General features: G+C 48.8%; 1 protein-coding gene across 8 annotated transcripts in view; it reads right to left on the bottom strand.

The window, feature by feature from the left end:
* ZMAT4 (zinc finger matrin-type 4) overlaps positions 1-17209 on the bottom strand; it is a 181506-nt gene that overhangs the window by 43105 nt on the left and 121192 nt on the right. For 5 of the 8 annotated variants that reach the window (XM_060276422.1, XM_060276423.1, XM_060276424.1 and 2 more), the window contains one exon: positions 4335-10521. In XM_060276422.1, coding sequence (XP_060132405.1) covers positions 10103-10521 — 419 coding nt within the window. In that variant the 3' untranslated portion in view covers positions 4335-10102. Of the gene's footprint in view, positions 1-4334; positions 10522-17209 lie in introns of those variants that run through there. The other 3 variants (XM_060276427.1, XM_060276425.1, XM_060276426.1) reach the window with 2 other exon arrangements.

The following is a 17209-nucleotide window of genomic DNA, read 5'->3' as shown; positions in this document are numbered from 1 at the left end:
TTTGGTCTGAACCACCAGGACTCTTCTTACACAGTGTTAAGCAGGTGTTTGCTGAAGGGTACTCCCTCCTCCCTCCTCCCTCCTCCCTCCTCCCTCCTCCCTCCTCCCTCCTCCCTCCTCCCTCCTCCCTCCTCCCTCCTCCCTCCTCCCTCCTCCCTCCTCCCTCCTCCCTCCTCCCTCCTCCCCCTCCCTTCTAGCATTGCTGGGAGTCTTAGGGGGAAAGTTCCCACTGGCAACCAAAAAGCTACAAGCCACACTAGATGGGGATGGTTTCAATTCCAATCACAGTGGAGGAGTAAAGACACCCACCTCCTCTCCCCATATATGCCTTCTAAATAAGAATTGCCAGCCTCTGTAATTAATGAAGGAATTAATGAAGGAAAATCAAACTAACTGCACTAACTGCAGTTTCCAAACCATCAAAAGTAGAGTGTATTTCAATCATCCCAGTGGGAAGCTCACAAAAGCACTGATGTCAGAGGTCCAATCCTGGTCCAAGATCTCTGCTTTCTTTTACCAAACTTTGCCCCACTTTCAAACTTTCCCATGCGGTGTCTAGTTGGGCTGGATCTCTCAGTGGCCTTTGATACCATCGACCATAACATCCTTCTGGACCGTCTAGAGGGGTTGGGAGCTGGAGGCACTGTCATACAGTGGTTCCGCTCCTTCCTCCTGGGCCGTGTTCAGAAAGTGGTGGTGTGGGATGAGTGTTCAGACCCCTGGGCTCTCACTTGTGGGGTGCCTCAGGGTTCTGTCCTCTCCCCCATGCTTTTTAACATCTACATGCAGCCACTGGGAGAGATCATCAGGGGGTTTGGGCTGGGTGTTAATCAGTATGCGGATGATATCCAGCTCTACCTCTCTTTAAAATCAGAACCAGTGACGGCGGTGAAGGTCCTGTGTGAGTGCCTGGAGGCGGTTGGAGGACGGATGGTGGCTAACAGATTGAGGTTGAATCCTGACAAGACAGAAGTACTGTTCGTGGGGGACAGGAGGCGGGCGGGTGTGGGAGACTCCCTGGTCCTGAATGGGGTAACTGTGCCCCTGAAGGACCAGGTGTGCAGCCTGGGAGTCATTTTGGACTCACAGCTGTCCATGGAGGCGCAGGTCAATTCTGTGTCCAGGGCAGCTGTTTACCAGCTCCATCTGGTATGCAGGCTGAGACCCTACCTGCCTGCAGACTGTCTCGCCAAAGTGGTGCATGCTCTGGTTATCTCCCGCTTGGATTACTGCAATGCGCTCTACGTGGGCCTACATTTGAAGTGCCCTACCACCCAGCAGGTTTTGCAGTATTTGGCTCACCTGCGTACATTGGGGCGTGCCATTAAGTCCATCCGAATACAGACATCGGCTATTCTTTTTCTGCAAGTCCCTTTATTCAAGGGGTCATTGCTCCAAATTTGTAGTGCGAAGAGCCCTCAACGGCTGGGCAAGGCTACAGCCTCCCAGAGTGCCAGGTAGACGGCCAGTCACTTTTGATATTCTTTGCGCTATGCGCAAGCAATTGAGGCTGATTTGTTGGTCCACTTATGAGGGCGAGACTCTGTGCAGCAGCATTTTCGATCACATTCTTTGGTGCACTGCGCATGGTATTGGAGACATCTCGGGACAAGGTTTCCAGAGGCTTACTTCTGCAGGACATGCAGTTGCCTGATGCTGAGATGGTGCTTAACATTTGCAATTCTAAAACCGACCAGCCGGGCAGGGGGGCCTTAATGAGGCTGGCTGCCACTAACAAGCCTGGCCCTTGTCCGGTTAGGGATGCCAGGAGATATTTATCTCTTCGCCCGCCCAGGGGTGGCCCCTTCCTGGTTCATGAGGATGGGGCCTTGCTGAGAAGGCATGAATTTGCTGCAGTAATGCATAAGGCCAGTGAATTCGCACCTCACTCATTCCGCATTGGGGCAGCTACTACCGCAGCACATTTGGGCCTGTCTGTGGACAGGATTAAAGACCTGGGCTGTTGGAAATCCGAAGCATACAGAGGTTATGTTAGGAAACGGCGCTGAGGTGTGGTTGCTAATTGTTTTCTGTTCATTCCTAGGTCTGCCTCCCATGCACATCTGGATAGTGGGACACAACATTGGCCACTGGGCCAGCAAGAGGGCGGCAGAGTCTGGATTTGGACAGAGGCTTGGGCTTCCAGGCCATGTGTGGCTGTCCTGGATATCCAGATGTGGAATGCTTTGGGAGGAGCTTATCCCAACGCTGTGGGCAAAGGTGTCTGCGGAAGGCACGCCTGGTGCTCCAGCTGGGCGAGAACGACCTGCCACAAGATCCTGGTTTGCGCCTGCGGACCCACATGCAAGAGGACTTGGAAGAGTTGATGGCAGCTCTTCCTGGACTCGAAATATTCTGGTCGCAAGTTCTGCCGCGGCGTGAATGCAGAGGGAGTCGTTGCCCAGCTTCCACCAAGAGGGCCAGAGGGCGCATGCAGAGCACAGTGGCCAAGAAGGTTTTGTCATGGGGGGGGAGCGGTGATCCATCACCCGGGCATTACCTCATGCAATGTGTCCCTTTACAGGCATGATGGGGTTCATCTGTCTGTGACTGGGAATGATTTGTGGCTGACCTCTGTGTCAGTGGGGTTAAGGGACTGGTGAGTGGTGGGGGGAGAGTGATAGGCTCTGGTTCAGGGGACGGGGGTGGCAGAGCGGTCTGGCCATCCCTATGTGATGGGTATTCTGTTAAAAGAATCCTGGGACTCTTGGTTGGTCAACCCTGAGAGGGGTTGTGCCCGGAGCCAGAGTCCAGGAGGGCATCTGGCTGGTGGACTGGCTTGACCCCGCCTTCCACTATGCTGGGCTGACCTATGGTGTGCCCTGGGTCAGCGCTGCCTGCAAGGGTGCAGGGAGCTAGTTGAACCAGAGCCTATGCAACCACTCACTTGATTGTAATCAATAAAGTTGTGGCCTAAATTATGCCAAAAACCAAACCAAAAATTTGAGTCTTGTCTGAATTTATTTTGGGAGATGGTTAAATAATCTACACACACAACTGCCCTTTGGAATGCCCTCCCCTCGAAGATGAGGCAGGCGCTGCCTCTGTTGCCTTTTCAGCACCTGCTGAAGACCTTCCTCTTCCCCAAAACCTTATAATAGAGATCTTTCCCAGTCTGCACCTGTACTGAAATGGATTTAAGTTTTTAAAAAATGCTTCCATTCTTTAATCTTTTGTTGTTTGCCACCTGAGGCTCCTTTGAAAGGAATAAATAAAAATAAATAAACAAACTCGCTGCTGGCCACGAATGTGAATGAAGAAACTAGGGCAAGCACAAAGTCTGATGCAATGCTGGAATATTAAGTTTATGGCCTAATTTACCAAGTTCCCCACAAATCTGGTCAAAGCAGCACCAATCTTTATTGCTCAGTTTTATGTATTGTTTCCGTTTAATTTCTTATATTTCTATATTGCTTCATGTAGCCAGAAATTTTCTGATATGATTTATCATAATAAATACTGACAATCTGGATCCCCTTGAGTTCTTTAGCTGGCTTCTCTGGAAGTAGCCGTGTAAGAAGGGATGAATCTATCAATCTCAGTTTCTCATTTTTCCAATCTTAAATTCAGTATAAAAAAACCTCTCATGAAAATTCATCAGCATTTTACTGCTAATCTCCCTTTATATACATATTTCTGTATGCAATCTCCCCTAATATGCAAGTTTTCAAAGCAATTTCCTCTAATATAAAGCATTTTAATTTATTTTCACTAATAGGCATTTTAATGCACATTTTACCATATTGTGTGCATTTATGTATGCAGTACTTGACCGGTGAACTGTGTTGCAAAATTTGGAGATATATGAATTTTGGAGGATAGCTGTGTTTTGGTTCAGAAGGACCGCTAAATGAGAATTGAATCCCCCCCCCCCGCTTGTGGGCCTGCATGCGGTTTGCTTGTGGGGATACTGATGCTGTTTTTCCTGCCAACTTGTGGGTTTGCACATTTCTTTCTTGTTGAACGATGCATATCCTATATAATAAAGTCCAAGTTGTCCCTGCGTCCAAGCTGTCCCGTGTGTCCCTGGGTCACTGCGCATGTGCCCCAGGGATACAGGGATTGGACAGCAGAGACTGCGCGCGCGCACTCTCCCCCCCCTCTGCCTCCTCCAACCGCCGCTCCCGCCGGACACCGCCTCACTGCAGGGCACGTCAGGGAAGCGAGGGTGGAGGCCGGCGAAGGCCTCCTCACAACCCTCCCTGGCCGTGAGGAGCGGCGGTTGGAGGAGGCAGGGGGGGGAGAGTGCGCGCGTCCTTCCTGTCGGATGTCTTCTTCCTGTCGGCGGCTGCGGGAGAGGAACGGAGGAGGAGAACGCAGTGCTTTCTCCTCCTCCGTTCCTGTCCCCCTGCCGCCGACAGCAAGGACAGGTCCCAGGGTTCGGAGAAGCGCTGCACAAGCGCTTCTCCGAACCCCAGGATGTTCTAGCGCCCGTTATTAAACGGGCTGAAATACACTAGTCTATAAATAAAAAGGGATGGTCTAAACCACTGAGTCTCTTGGGCTTGACGATTTGAAGGTTGACAGTTCGAATCTGCGTGACGGGGTGAGCTCCTTTTGCTCTGTCCCAGCTCCTGCCAACCTAGCAGTTCGAAAGCACGTCAAGTGCAAGTAGATAAAGAGGTAAATGGCTCTGGTTTCTGTCACAGTGTCCCATTGCACCAGAAGTGGTTTAGTCATGCTGGCCACATGACCAGGAAAGCTGTCTGTGGACAAACGCTGGCTCCCTCAGCCTGAAAGTGAGATGAGCGCTGCACCCCATAGTCACCTTTGACCGGACTTAACCGTCCAGGGGTCCTTTACCTTTATTATTATTATTTAGAAATAAACAGATCTTACAAAAATGCCATAAAGCCTCCAGGATACCTCTCATCACAAGGGAACAAACCTTCATACTGCCTGGGCATGGAGTTATAGGTGCAATGGCATCATTATTTAATTAAACTGATGGAATCCCAAATGTTAGATTGGGAAGAAATGGCAATTTCTGAAGGATGACAGTGTTATCAAAACTCGGGAGGATGTTAAATACAGCTGGGCCTGTAAACATTGTTCAAGTGAAGCAACTCATTGGGAAAACAAAAGCAAAACAAAAGCAATTTTTCTTGCATTGCTCAGGGACAGAATGTTTCTGACATGTGCTCCCTCCCTCCCTCTCTATCTCTCTCGTTGTCCGCCATTTTGCTGCCTCAGGTCCTAAGAGACCCTTTTCTTTTCAGCCTCCCTCATTTCCCTTCTCATTGGCCCCTGACCTGCTCCTTAGAGCTATATTGCTTCTGTTCCCATTGTCATAGGTCTCACCCACACTTCCTCTTGTACTGCCACTTTTCCTTGGGAAAACCCCACTGTTTACCACTGAATTGGGATGAATGCCGATCCAGTTTCTTCCAATTCAGCAGTAAACATCAGGGTCCTTTCGCGGGGAAAGTAGAGGGGCAAATGGAAAACCACTCAAACTCATGCCTAGAAACCACTGGATAAGTGGAACTGTGGACGAGCCCATAGTTGGCCAAGGAGCAAATCAGGGTTGATATGACCAGATGGAGGTTGTTGCTGCCATCGCTCTGTCTCGAGAGACAATGGAGTGTGCCTCCAGGGGTGAAGTCACACCACTCTGTTAGCAGCACCAAATGATCTCCCCAAGATGCAAGCCTTTTTGGCCTCTCTGATGTGGTCCAAAGGAAAGCAGAATGATTGGCACCAATGTTTGCCACAGTTGCACACGGCGCCATCCAACCATCTTAGGGATGCCACTCCAGATTTGTGGAGGGTTTACTCCTGAGCCTTTTCTTCTCCTGCAAGGCAGCAGAGGTTAAGGAGCAGAGTTCTCCTCCCATGTGGATGAGCCCCACTTGTCCCTCACTTCCCGGGGAGGTCGGGATACAAATAAAAGTTTATTATGATTATGATTATACATGCAGAAACAGCCTTCTTGACTGCTGGACCCACTATTGGTCTTCTCCACTCAATCTGCCAGCACCTGTCTTCACATTCAGGGAAGTCTTTAACTCACCAAGAGTTTGAAACTCATCAGCTCCCCTCACCTGGTTTAGCCAGCCAGTCAAAGACATTCCCTGGGGTGTGGCTGCTATCACCTGCTGATAGCTTCCTGGAGCCACAGGTGAGAGCTGGGAGCAGGGTGAGGACAAACGACCTCAGAAGGAGCAGGGCGTCTCCCCCACCAGAGGTACTACCCCTCCCCTAACACACCATACACCCCTATTGACCTGACTAGACTGGGATCATTCAAGGCATTTAATATGAAGGTGCTGGGCAGGAGCTCAAGACTCCCTTGGCAACCACCTGTGCATCCCAAGGGAAGGTTAAAGCTGTGGGCAGCATGGCCTTAAACCACTCTAACATAGAGGAAAGAAGCCCAGGAAGCCACTTTATGCTGCAGTTGTAAGAGTTTTGCACCAGAGGGCGCTGGAGAATAAGGCCACGGGGCCTCTCAGCCAAGGCTGTTGGTTTTTCTGGAATAAGACATAAAAGGGAATTCTACCCAAGGCGGGGGATGCGGCAAATAAAAGACAACCACCTATTTCCATCTCACGTATAATTGTATTGTGAGGGGTTATGTCGCTAAACTTGGTGCCTTGGGGCAGATGAGAGGAGAATGCTTCAATCTCTGTGTTTTACATATATTCTGAAGAACACTTGTGGCATGCGCTTGTTCCCGAGGGAAGGGAGCCACCCGTTCAAGAAGGATATGATAACAGGAGATTCATCTATAAACTCAACCTGCATTTTGTGGAGCTCAGGCAGGGAAAGGGGAAACGGAACACAGCACATTAAAAAACTACATATAATGTAGCGCTAGGAAACCCTTCTGTTTTCAAATCCCTTTAGTGAGACATAAATGGATAAAACATTCCACGTTTGATGGGCTTCCAGCTAATAGTACTTGACTGCAGGAAGTTAAAGGCATAAAAAGGGAAAGGAAAAAGCATGTTTCCCCAACCCAGGAGATGTGTGTTTTGCAAAGACTTTACATAATTAACAGATTTCAGCAGAGAAGGAAGGGATTTGGGTGGGCAGTTCCTGTAAAAAAAAAAGACGAATGAATGGGCCTTGGCAAAAGTGGCTGCAGACCCCCCCTCACCTGCTGGGCTTCTGTGGGAACAAGATGGAAAAGGGGCCCTATTCTTCAGTCTGCAGCCCTCCTAAAATAAGATATTCCAGACCAAGGGGCCTAACCTGTGGTCTGTGCAGGTGCGTACAGAGCCTCTCTGCTGCCCAGGGCGGCATCCCGCTCCGCCGTGACGCATGTGTCATGATGTAATGTCACTACGTCATGACGCATGCGCATGACGGAGCGGGATGCTCGCATGTGCGCACTACGGAGCATATTGCCGGGGGCAGTGCTCCAGTGCCCGGATCCGAGGATCCCGATGCAAGAGCACCGCTGGCGGCAACCCACTCCATAGCTTGCTTTGCTGCTTCTTCCTGCTGAGGCAGAGCGGCGATGGGAGTCAGCGGCTGCCACTGCTCTCTGGCCCGCCCCTTGCCTCCGCCCCACCAGGAAGAAGCGAGGGGCGAGGTCAGCAACATCGGGGCCTCCGCGATGGCGGTTGTGCCGCTGCCATGGTAGCAGCGGCCATCGGTGGAGGTAGCGATGGAGCGGCGCGCTGCCCCCCTCAGAGTGGAGCCCAGGGCACCCCGCCCCCCGCTCCCTATTGCAACGCCCCTGGGTCTGTGGGATGCACAAAGCCCCATCAATGGTTCTTCTGTGGCCCCAGGCAAGACCCACACCAAGTGTCTGAAGGCAATTCACACATAGGAACCTGCCAAATACTGAGTCAGACCACTGGCCCATCTAGCTCAGTACTGTCTGCACTGATGGGCAGTGGCTCTCCAGGGTTTCAGATAAAGGTCTACTCCAGCCCAGCCCAGGGATGTCGAGGATTCAAGCTGAGAGCTCCTGCATGCAAAGCAGATGCACCACAACATCAACAAGCACTTGTGGGGTGCCTCAGGGTTCCATCCTCTCCCCCATGCTTTTTAACATCTATATGAAGCCGCTGGGAGAGATCATCAGGGGGTTGGGCTGGGTGTTCATCAGTATGCGGATGATACCCAGCTCTACCTCTCTTTCAGATCAGAAGCAGTGAAGGTGGTGCCGGTCCTGTGTGAGTGTCTGGAGGCGGCTGGAGGATCAATGGCGGCTAACAGATTGAGGTTGAATCCTGACAAGACAGAAGTACTGTTTTGGGGGGAGAGGGGGCGGGTGGGTGTGGGGGACTCCCTGGTCCTGAATGGGGTAACTGTGCCCTTGAAGGACCAGGTGCGCAGCCTGGGAGTCATTTTGGATTCACAGCTGTCCATGGAGGCACAGGTTAATTCTGTGTCCACGGCCTCGGTCCTATATACCTGAAGGAGCGTCTTCACTGAGATCCAGCACCGAGGGGCTTCTGGCAGGTCCCTCACTGCGAGAAGCAAAGCTACAGGGAACCAGGCAGAGGGCCTTCTCAGTAGTGGCGCCCGCCCTGTGGAACACCCTCCCATCAGAGGTCAAGGAAATAAACAACTACCTGACATTTAGAAAACACCTAAAGGCAGCCCTGTTTAGGGAAGTTTTTAATCTGTGATATTTTAATGTATTTTAATGCGTGTTGGAAGCTGCCCAGAGTGGCGGGGAAAACCCAGCCAGATGGGCAGGGTGTAAATAAATAAATAATAATAATAGGAATCCAACCACCAAGCTACCAACTTGGTAGGAATCCCACCACCAACCACCACTGGGACATCAGACCTTTAGAAGGCATCTTAAGGCAGCCCTGTTTAGGGAAGCTTTTAATGTTTGATGGATTTCTGTATTTTAATGTTTTGTTGGAAGCCGCCCAGAGTGGCTGGGGGAACCCGGCCAGATGGGCGGGGTATAAATAATAAATTATTATTATTATTATAAACTAACCCTTGTCTAAACACTGACTGGCAACTCTCCAGGGCTTCAGGCTGGGTCTCCCCCAGTCCCACCCGGAGCTGATGATTTATTTACTTATTAGTATTAATATATTGCCCTTCCTCCCAAAGGAGCCTGGGCTGGTGACCAACAAGTGGTGAGGCAATAAAAGCATCTTGAAAACAATTGCTGTACACATGCAGAATGAGAAAGAGGAAGGTCTTGTATGCATGGAAAAGACAACAGAGGTGTCACTTTTTGGATATCCAAGGGGAGGGCATCCCAAAGGGCAGGTGTCACAACACTAAAATGCCTCATTTCTACATTGTGTGGAACAGACCTCCTAATGCCTGAACCTTCTGCATGCAGAGCAGATGTTTTCACTGAACAACAGCAGCCCTTTCCCAACCATTTGGAACATAGTGTCCCAGAATTATGGGAACATAGTGTTCCAAGTGTCCCAGAATTACAAAAGCCTTCCCAGCTTCTGAATTGATCCCAGAATGTCCCTATTTCGCCAAGCTCAGGGAGGAGGTTGAAGCGGTGCTTGTGGCTGCGGCGGAGCCTCTCCCTGGCCTCCTCCCTTGGGCACCTTGTGGCAGATGCTGGAGAGTGGGCAAGGAAGAGGAGAGGCTGCTTTTGCTGCCAAAGCCCAGTCTTGCATGAGGCGCCGGCCCTGAGGTGCAGACAGAAGGCAGAAAGGGGCAGCAGAGTGCAGTCTGGATTTTCTTTATTAGAAAAATGCTTCGTGTGTCTGCATCAATTTCTGCCCCTTTATAAGATTAATTTAGGAGTGTGTGTTTTTATTTTTGTAAATCTACCAAAGAATAAAATAAAATCAGGATTAAAGGGTTTTCTCAGGATGGTGAAGGGCTGTGTGATGTATCCCTTTGGACTAGTGGGGGCAGCATTTGCCATTCTTCTGATAGGAAATGCTCTGCAGGGGACAATGACAAAAAATGGAGGTCAAGGAGGGTCAGTTGCGGGGGCGGAGTGAGAAATACCCCTATTTTCATCTGATGAATGTTGGAGGGTATGTATATAGGAAGCTGCCTTGTACTGAATCAGACCTGAGTGGCACCACCTGGCTTTCCAGGTTTCAGACAGACTTCTCTCCCAGCCCCCTCTGTGCTTTCCCACTGAGCCACAACTCTTCCTCGATATAAGAAGCACATAACTGAAGGCAAACATCACTCACTCCTATGAGGCAGACAGATGCTGCACCCTAAGATGCCTTGAGCCCTCAAGGGTGGGCATACGATGGGTGTGATGGGAACCACTGGAACCACATGGAGCCCTCCCAATGGCTTGCCACACGGACCCTTGGAGCACTGGGGAGAGCACACAGAGGGTTCCCACGTTGATGCTTTTAGAAAACCAACGGCTCTTACCTCTTAACTCACCTAGCTCCAGCGTCTTCCCTAGTTGCTCTAGTAAATCCGCCCTGGCTGCATTCTTTTTGTGCTTCTTCCCATCATAGTGCTGCTGTGCCATCATCGGGTTATTAAACCAAGCCGTGCAGAGCTGGCAGTACCTGTCAGAGTCTCTTCTCTGATGGGGCGGAGACACCACAGGAGAACTATCCAGGTGTGACTGCTTTAGGGAACTCAGGTTGGTCTCTGCAAGAGAACAAATAAGAAAGAGTTTTATTACATAATTATGCCCAACAGGCCTTCTCTCCTTTAGCTACTTTAATAATAATAATAATAATAATAATAATAATAATAATAATAATATACCTCAACCATCTGACTGGGTTTCCCCAGCCACTCTTTCTCACTCTACTTTCTCAATCCACTTCCAGACCCACCTCCGGCTTGGGCCTCACTTCCTAAACTAGGTAAGGGAGGTGCCCTTAATGGTTTATCTTTCACATTGATCCTCATGGTGGCCAATGGCAACTATAATTGTGGGGTGCATGCAGCCATGTGGTGAGCGCTCATCATCTGTGGCATCTGCCACTAGGAGAGGAAGAGCCTGTGTGGTCAGACAGGGTTGGCAGGGCCTGCCATTGGACAGGCAGGCAGCAGATACTGAAGCCGTTCTTCTCTGTTGGAGGACAGAGCTGGGGAAGAATTGCAGCACAGGGGTGGAGCATTTGCCTTGCAGGCGGAAGGTCCCAGGTTCAATTGCTGGTGCCTCCAGCAAAACTGTCCCTTGAAGCCCTGAAGAGACACTGCCAGTCAGAGGAGATAATGCAAAGCTAGAAGGACCAGTGACCAGATTCGGCATAAGGCCACTTCTGCATTTGAAGCAGTATCGTGCCACTTTAAACAGTCCCGGCTTCCCCCAAGAACTGCTGGACACTGCAGTTTGTTAAGGGGACTGAGAGTTGTTAGGAAACCCCCATTCCCCTCACAGAGCTACAATTATCAGACCTGCTTAATAGCCTCTTCCTCTTCCAAGGGAACTCTAGGAATTGTAGCTGTGAGAGGAATAATGGGGTGGCCTCCTAACAATTCTCAGCACCCTCAAAAACTACACTTCCCAGGATTCTTTGAGGGGAAATCCATGGCAATTGATATGACAAATGTTTTAAATATACATTGCTTCCCCTGTCCTGTGTATATGCTACACAGTCAGTTGCTTGTTCCTCTGCCCCCCAAACAGCCTGTTACTGGTGCAATGGAGAACACTATCCCAAACCCGAGTTTGAATTAAGGTTCAATGCTCATGCCAGTTGAGGGGCATATACATTGAGAAATAAATAAGTAAATGAATGAATGAATGAATACCTTCATGCTAGTGGCAGGGGGGGCTAAGGCCAAAAGTGGAGAGGGCAACAAATGTAAATGTTGCCTTTGTGTAGTCAGCTAGCTTTTACACCTACTCTACACCCCCCCCCTCCATTCAGAGAAGCGGAAGGCATTATCAGAGTGCAAGGACACATCACACTGAAAGAAGGTGCAAAGCAGGGCATGTGAGGGGTGGGACTTGGGAGGAGCTGGTGGGACTGGGGAGCAGTGGGAGTGGGGAGAGACTTGAGGGCCTGAGGTACCCTCTTCCACAATTCCACAGTGGCATAGTGTGGCACAGCGTGGCATAGCATAGGTAGCTCACTGAGACTAAACAGTTCCTGGTCCTCAAACCCATGGAGTCCACAATAGAATCTGACTATGAATGGCTATGTGCTCTGGCCAGATTCCTTCAAACTTGATTTAAGGCAAAATGTCTAGCACCCATGTAGTTCTCAACAAACACCTTGCTTGGGAGAAGACTCAAAGGGGTGCTTTTTCAGGTTGAATCTGATACATGAAAGAAGGCATTGTGTCTGAACTTCAATGAGATCAGATCTAGAGAAAACATAAAGGTGATGGAACCTTGATCATTTGAATCTGAGAGTGCAGAGGAACTGCCAGAAACATCTCCAGCATGCATAATCATGACTTCAACTTTTTCACAAGGAAACGGCATCCATCCTTCCTCTAGGTCAGGGGTTGGGCAAATGCAACCCTCTGCACATCACTGGGCTGCTTATTTGTTTTATTAAACAAAATTCATGTACCACTTAATTGTAATGAAATGTCTAAGCGGTTTACAACAAAATAAAAACAAACATTATTATTATCATTTTCATTAGCAGACTGTTAAATATAGGCCATTGGTTGTCGAACCAGTGCCCCAGGGCCCACTGGGGAGGTTGAGGACACTAATTTCAGAAAAGGCAAGCTGTGCAGTGCGTCAGCTGGGACCTGCAGAGCAGTGGCCTTGCTTGAGTTCCTGTCAGCATGTGCGCTCCCACTTTACATGTGTGCCAAAAATGTTGCCTCAGAGAAGTAGGGTGGGACAGGAGTCCCCATAGATGCGCAATCTGTAATGGAGCCCCAGTGTAAGCAGTTCCCACAGGAGAGCTGCAGAAAGAATGTGGTTGGTCAAGGGAGCCATGGACTCAAAAGGCATTCAAACATTCAGCAATAGGCTAAAAAGGTCTGTGTTTTAAACTCAACTTCTATTATATCTTACATAACTTCAGGCCATTAGAGTCAAACAATGGTTGGAAGGCACCAGGTTCCCCACCCCTGCTGTAAAATTATTTGTAGCCATATTAATTTCTTCTTTCCAAAAGATCATATATATATATATATTGAGTGTTTTGGACGGCAAGCTTTCCCCCCTCCAATTATTATTATTGTTCTAAAGTGCAACCCACGAAGCAATGAGGGTGAAAGGAAGGAACTGCCCTACTGGTGAGACCATTGCTCATTAGCAAAATGAGATCCTTGGAGCATTTGGCAGTGAAAGGAGAGGGACATTTTCTTTTCCATGGCATCACTTGCTCTTCCCTTCCAATTACCGGACTTTATTCCTTAGTACTCAACTTCCCTACAAAGCAACGACCTTGTCTATTTGTCGCATAACTGCTGTTGCTATGGTAGATCTACAGAGGAGGAGGAAAGGAAGGAGAAGGGAAATGCTAATTAATAAAATCATCCTACTATTTGTCTTGGATCTGAACTCTGGGTCACACATCAAGCCAAGAGCAATGCTTCAATAGCATTGTGGTAGAAACATGCTTCTGGGAGGAGCAGGGCTTAAATAACATGGTGAACCTCCTCCCTCTGTCACACAGATAGCCTCCAGGATGTGATGGCCTGGAGGGAGGGGGGATCTGCATGAGGGAGAGACTAATGTGTGCCAGGCTGCTGCACAATTGTGTGCACATGAAATTTTACTTATTTATTTGTTCCAATTATTTATAGGCTGCCTTTCGGAACGTAAATCCTCACCATTAAATTCACCTGAAGCACCTCCTTGTCCATTAGGCACCAGTCAGATGATTGCAATTCACCTGGAGAAGCCCTCCGAATGGACCCACACTTGTTGCTGTTATTAATTAATTAATTAAATGAATTTCTATACTGCCCTTCATCTGAGGATCACAGGGTGGTTCACAATATAAAAACACAAAAATGTGTGACAGTAACAAGCAAAAAGAATACCCCTCTCCCACAGTATTATTATTATTATTATTATTATTATTATTATTATTATTATTATTATTCTCCTTTTAGCCTGGTTGGCCTGTTCAATTGTGGCCATGCCTCTGGCCTGCCTGGACTTGGGGTGGTGAGTTGTGGAAACCTCTGGTCTTTGCGTGGCCAATTGTACAAAGTCACATCCTACTGAAATCAGACAATTCTTATATTTTGCCACCTGCAGAAAACATTGTTTCATCAAGCATTTTTAGAGAGTGAATTTGAATAACCTTCTGCATTTTATTATTCTATGGTGTTTTAATGATTTTGTTATACCATCATGATATTTATCCTATGAGTTGGTGCATTATAACAAAGGAACATTGAAAACTGCCTTATGCAGAGTCAGACCATTGGTCCATCCAGCTCAGTACTCTCTACACAAACTGGCAGCAACTCCACCGTGTGTCGAAATAGCATCCCTCTGAGCCCCACCTGGAAATGCTGGGGATTGAACCTGGGACCTTCTATGTGAAAAAGAGCTGCCCAGCCACTGAGCTACAACTCTTCTTGAAATCTTCTGCCTCTGAACATGGAGTTGTAAAGCCCTTGTAACCAATGCCATCGGGGAAGATCTGTCCCCCACTCTGGAGCTGTCTAAGGCTATGAGGGCACAAGGAGAAGGGGACCACATATTGGCGTATAGCCCAATTAAAGAATCTGCTACGAAGCGTGATGACTGTGTTCTTCAGCCCAGGAACTCAAAAACAAACACGCAGAGAAGTAACTTGGCTTTCTTTGTAGCTTTATTATTTACAACAGAGTAATGCACAGCTTTACACAAGTTACTATATACATACTTCTCCATACAACTCCTAAACTGCTCCTAATCTCTCCACACCTCTCTAACAATCTCCAAACTCTCCAACACTTGGTTGCTGTGTCATGCTCCTTAAGAGAGAAACTTCTAGCCCAGGGGTGTCAAACTCAAATTCATCGGGGGCCGCATCAGCAGTTTGGTCACCCTCAAAGGGCCGGTTGTATCTGTAGGACTATGTGTCCACTCTTTATTATCATAAATTATTGTCACTGCATTCAATTATTACTGGTTTTTGTAATAATGTAAGTAATAACTAGCTCTGAAAGCAGAAACATAGTCAGAATAATGGCAGGTAGATATTCAAATGTACAATTATTGTACAATTTATTGAAAAATGATTTTTGGTAACTGCACTGGGTGGTGGAGGCTCGCTAGGGTTTCATGCAGGACCTTTGCAGAGCTACTAGTACCTGGAGATGCTGGGGTCCTTCTGCATGCAGGACAGATGTTCTGCCAGTGAGCCACCACCCTTCACCAAAGGGACTGGCTGAGGTTGACTCACTGGAGCTGCTCTCCTGGTTCCAGGGTTTAAGGGCCAAAAGTATAAAGCAGCATCCTATGTTTCTGAGGAGAGGGAGAGGGAGAGGGAGGGGAGGGAGGAAGGAAGGAAGAAAAGAGGGAGTGGGGGGGAGAGAGGAAGGAAGGAAAGAGGGGAGAGAAAGAAGAGTAGGAAATAAGGAAGGGAATAAAGAAGAAAAGAAAAAGAAAGAGGGAGAGAAGACGGAAAGGGAGAAAGAAGGAAGGAAGTAGAGGGAAAGAAAGAATAAGAATGAGGGAGAGGAAGAAAGATGGGAAGGACGGAAGGAAGGAAGGAAGGAAGGAAGGAAGGAAGGAAGGAAGGAAGGAGGGAGCAGGAGGGAGAGAGGAAGGAAAGAGGTGAGAGAAAGAAGAGTAGGAAAGAAGGAATAAAGAAGGAAAGAAAAAGAAAGAGGGAGAGAAGACAGAGATAAAGAAGGAAGGAAGGAGAGGGAAAGAAAGAATAAGAACGAGAGAGAGGAAGGAAGAAAGGGAAGGGGGGGGTCGCTGCCTTGATTCAGCGCCAGAAAAGAGCGCGAAGGGACCCAGGGGCAAAAAGCATTTCCCGTGCAGCGTGAGGCAGCGGGTGTCCGTTTTAGGAGAAGTGCGTAAAGCCTCAGAGTTGCACGTTCGTGAGGCTGAGCCGCTGCTGAGCTCACGTTCATGAGGCTGAGCCACGGCAGGAGGAGGAGGAGCTGAGGCAAGAGGAGGAGGAGGAGGCTTGCCGGGTCGGTGCCCGGCAGCGCCGTGCGGAGAGTCCCGAGCCTATGGGATGCAGCAGTGCTCTGTAGCACTTTGAATCCTCCTCCTCCTTCACACGGCGCTGCTGGGTGCTTTGTCTGTGGTTCAGCAGCAGCAGCAGCCATTTCCAGGCGCCGAGCCGTGGCAGGAGGAGGAGGATTCAAAGTGCTACAGAGCACTGCTGCGTCGCAGAGGCTCGGGACTCTCCGTGCCGCGCTGCCGGGCGTTGACCCGGCAAGCTGCCTCCTCCTTCTCCTGCTGTGGCTCGGGGCGCTCCACGCAGCGCTGCTCTGGCCGCCTTTCTACACCCCCCCAGCCCCATCTGTTTGTCGGCGCTTTGTCGGCGCGGCGCTTCAGCAGCAAGGTCCCGCTGCTGGGTCCCGCTGGCTGGGGTGCTCGGCGGGCCACATGACGAGGTCTGGCGGGCCGGATTTGGCCCCCAGACCTTGTGTTTGACACCCGTGTTCTAGCCAATCAGCAACCTGTTGCTGGGCTTCTGTCTCTAGGCAGACTTTGGTCATGTGCTCCTGCTTTGGCTTTCTGCCAATTCACTAATTGATTCACTCACAAGCTGCAGTTCCTCACAGAACCTCAACACCCCCTCACAGCTTGCAGAGTGTCCTTAGTTCTTGAGCATACACAAAGTATTATAACCAACTTTGATTACCAGACTCATGCTCTGACACAGCATATTCCAGTTTACAAATGACAGAGGCTTTGTCATTATATTTGCAACATTTTCAGCACTTGGCACATAGTCACATACAATGTTATTATTCTGTAAATTAGCTCTGACATTTTGGTATTTCAAATGTACATGTTTTGATTGACTTTAGAATTGTTCTGTCCTAGACAAAGTAATACATGCCTGGTTGTCAATACACACCTTTAAAGGACAAACACATTCAACACCCAAATCCATCAGCAAATGTTTATAAAACTCCAGCTCATCGCATAATTCACTCAATGCTGCATATTCCGACTCAGTTGAGGACACACTATTTGTTGCTTTCTAGATTTCCAGCCAACCAATGAACCTCCCAACATGATTATAATAACAGTAACAGATTTTCTATCCGGTAGATTTCCCCAATCGCTGTCTGTGTAGCATTTTAACACCTCCTCACCTGCTGAACTTAGTTTCAAAACACTGTCAGCAGTGTGTTTCAGATAACGTAAAATTCTTTTAACTGCTTTCCATGCACTAACAGAAGGATTGGCTACCTGTCTGCTCAAAATTCCAACAGCAAAACT

This window comes from Zootoca vivipara, chromosome 6 (genome assembly GCF_963506605.1).
Source record: "Zootoca vivipara chromosome 6, rZooViv1.1, whole genome shotgun sequence".
NCBI classification, from domain to species: Eukaryota; Metazoa; Chordata; class Lepidosauria; order Squamata; family Lacertidae; genus Zootoca; species Zootoca vivipara.
The sequence above is the reverse complement of the archived record's forward strand: the minus strand, read 5'-3'. Positions and strand labels throughout refer to the sequence as shown.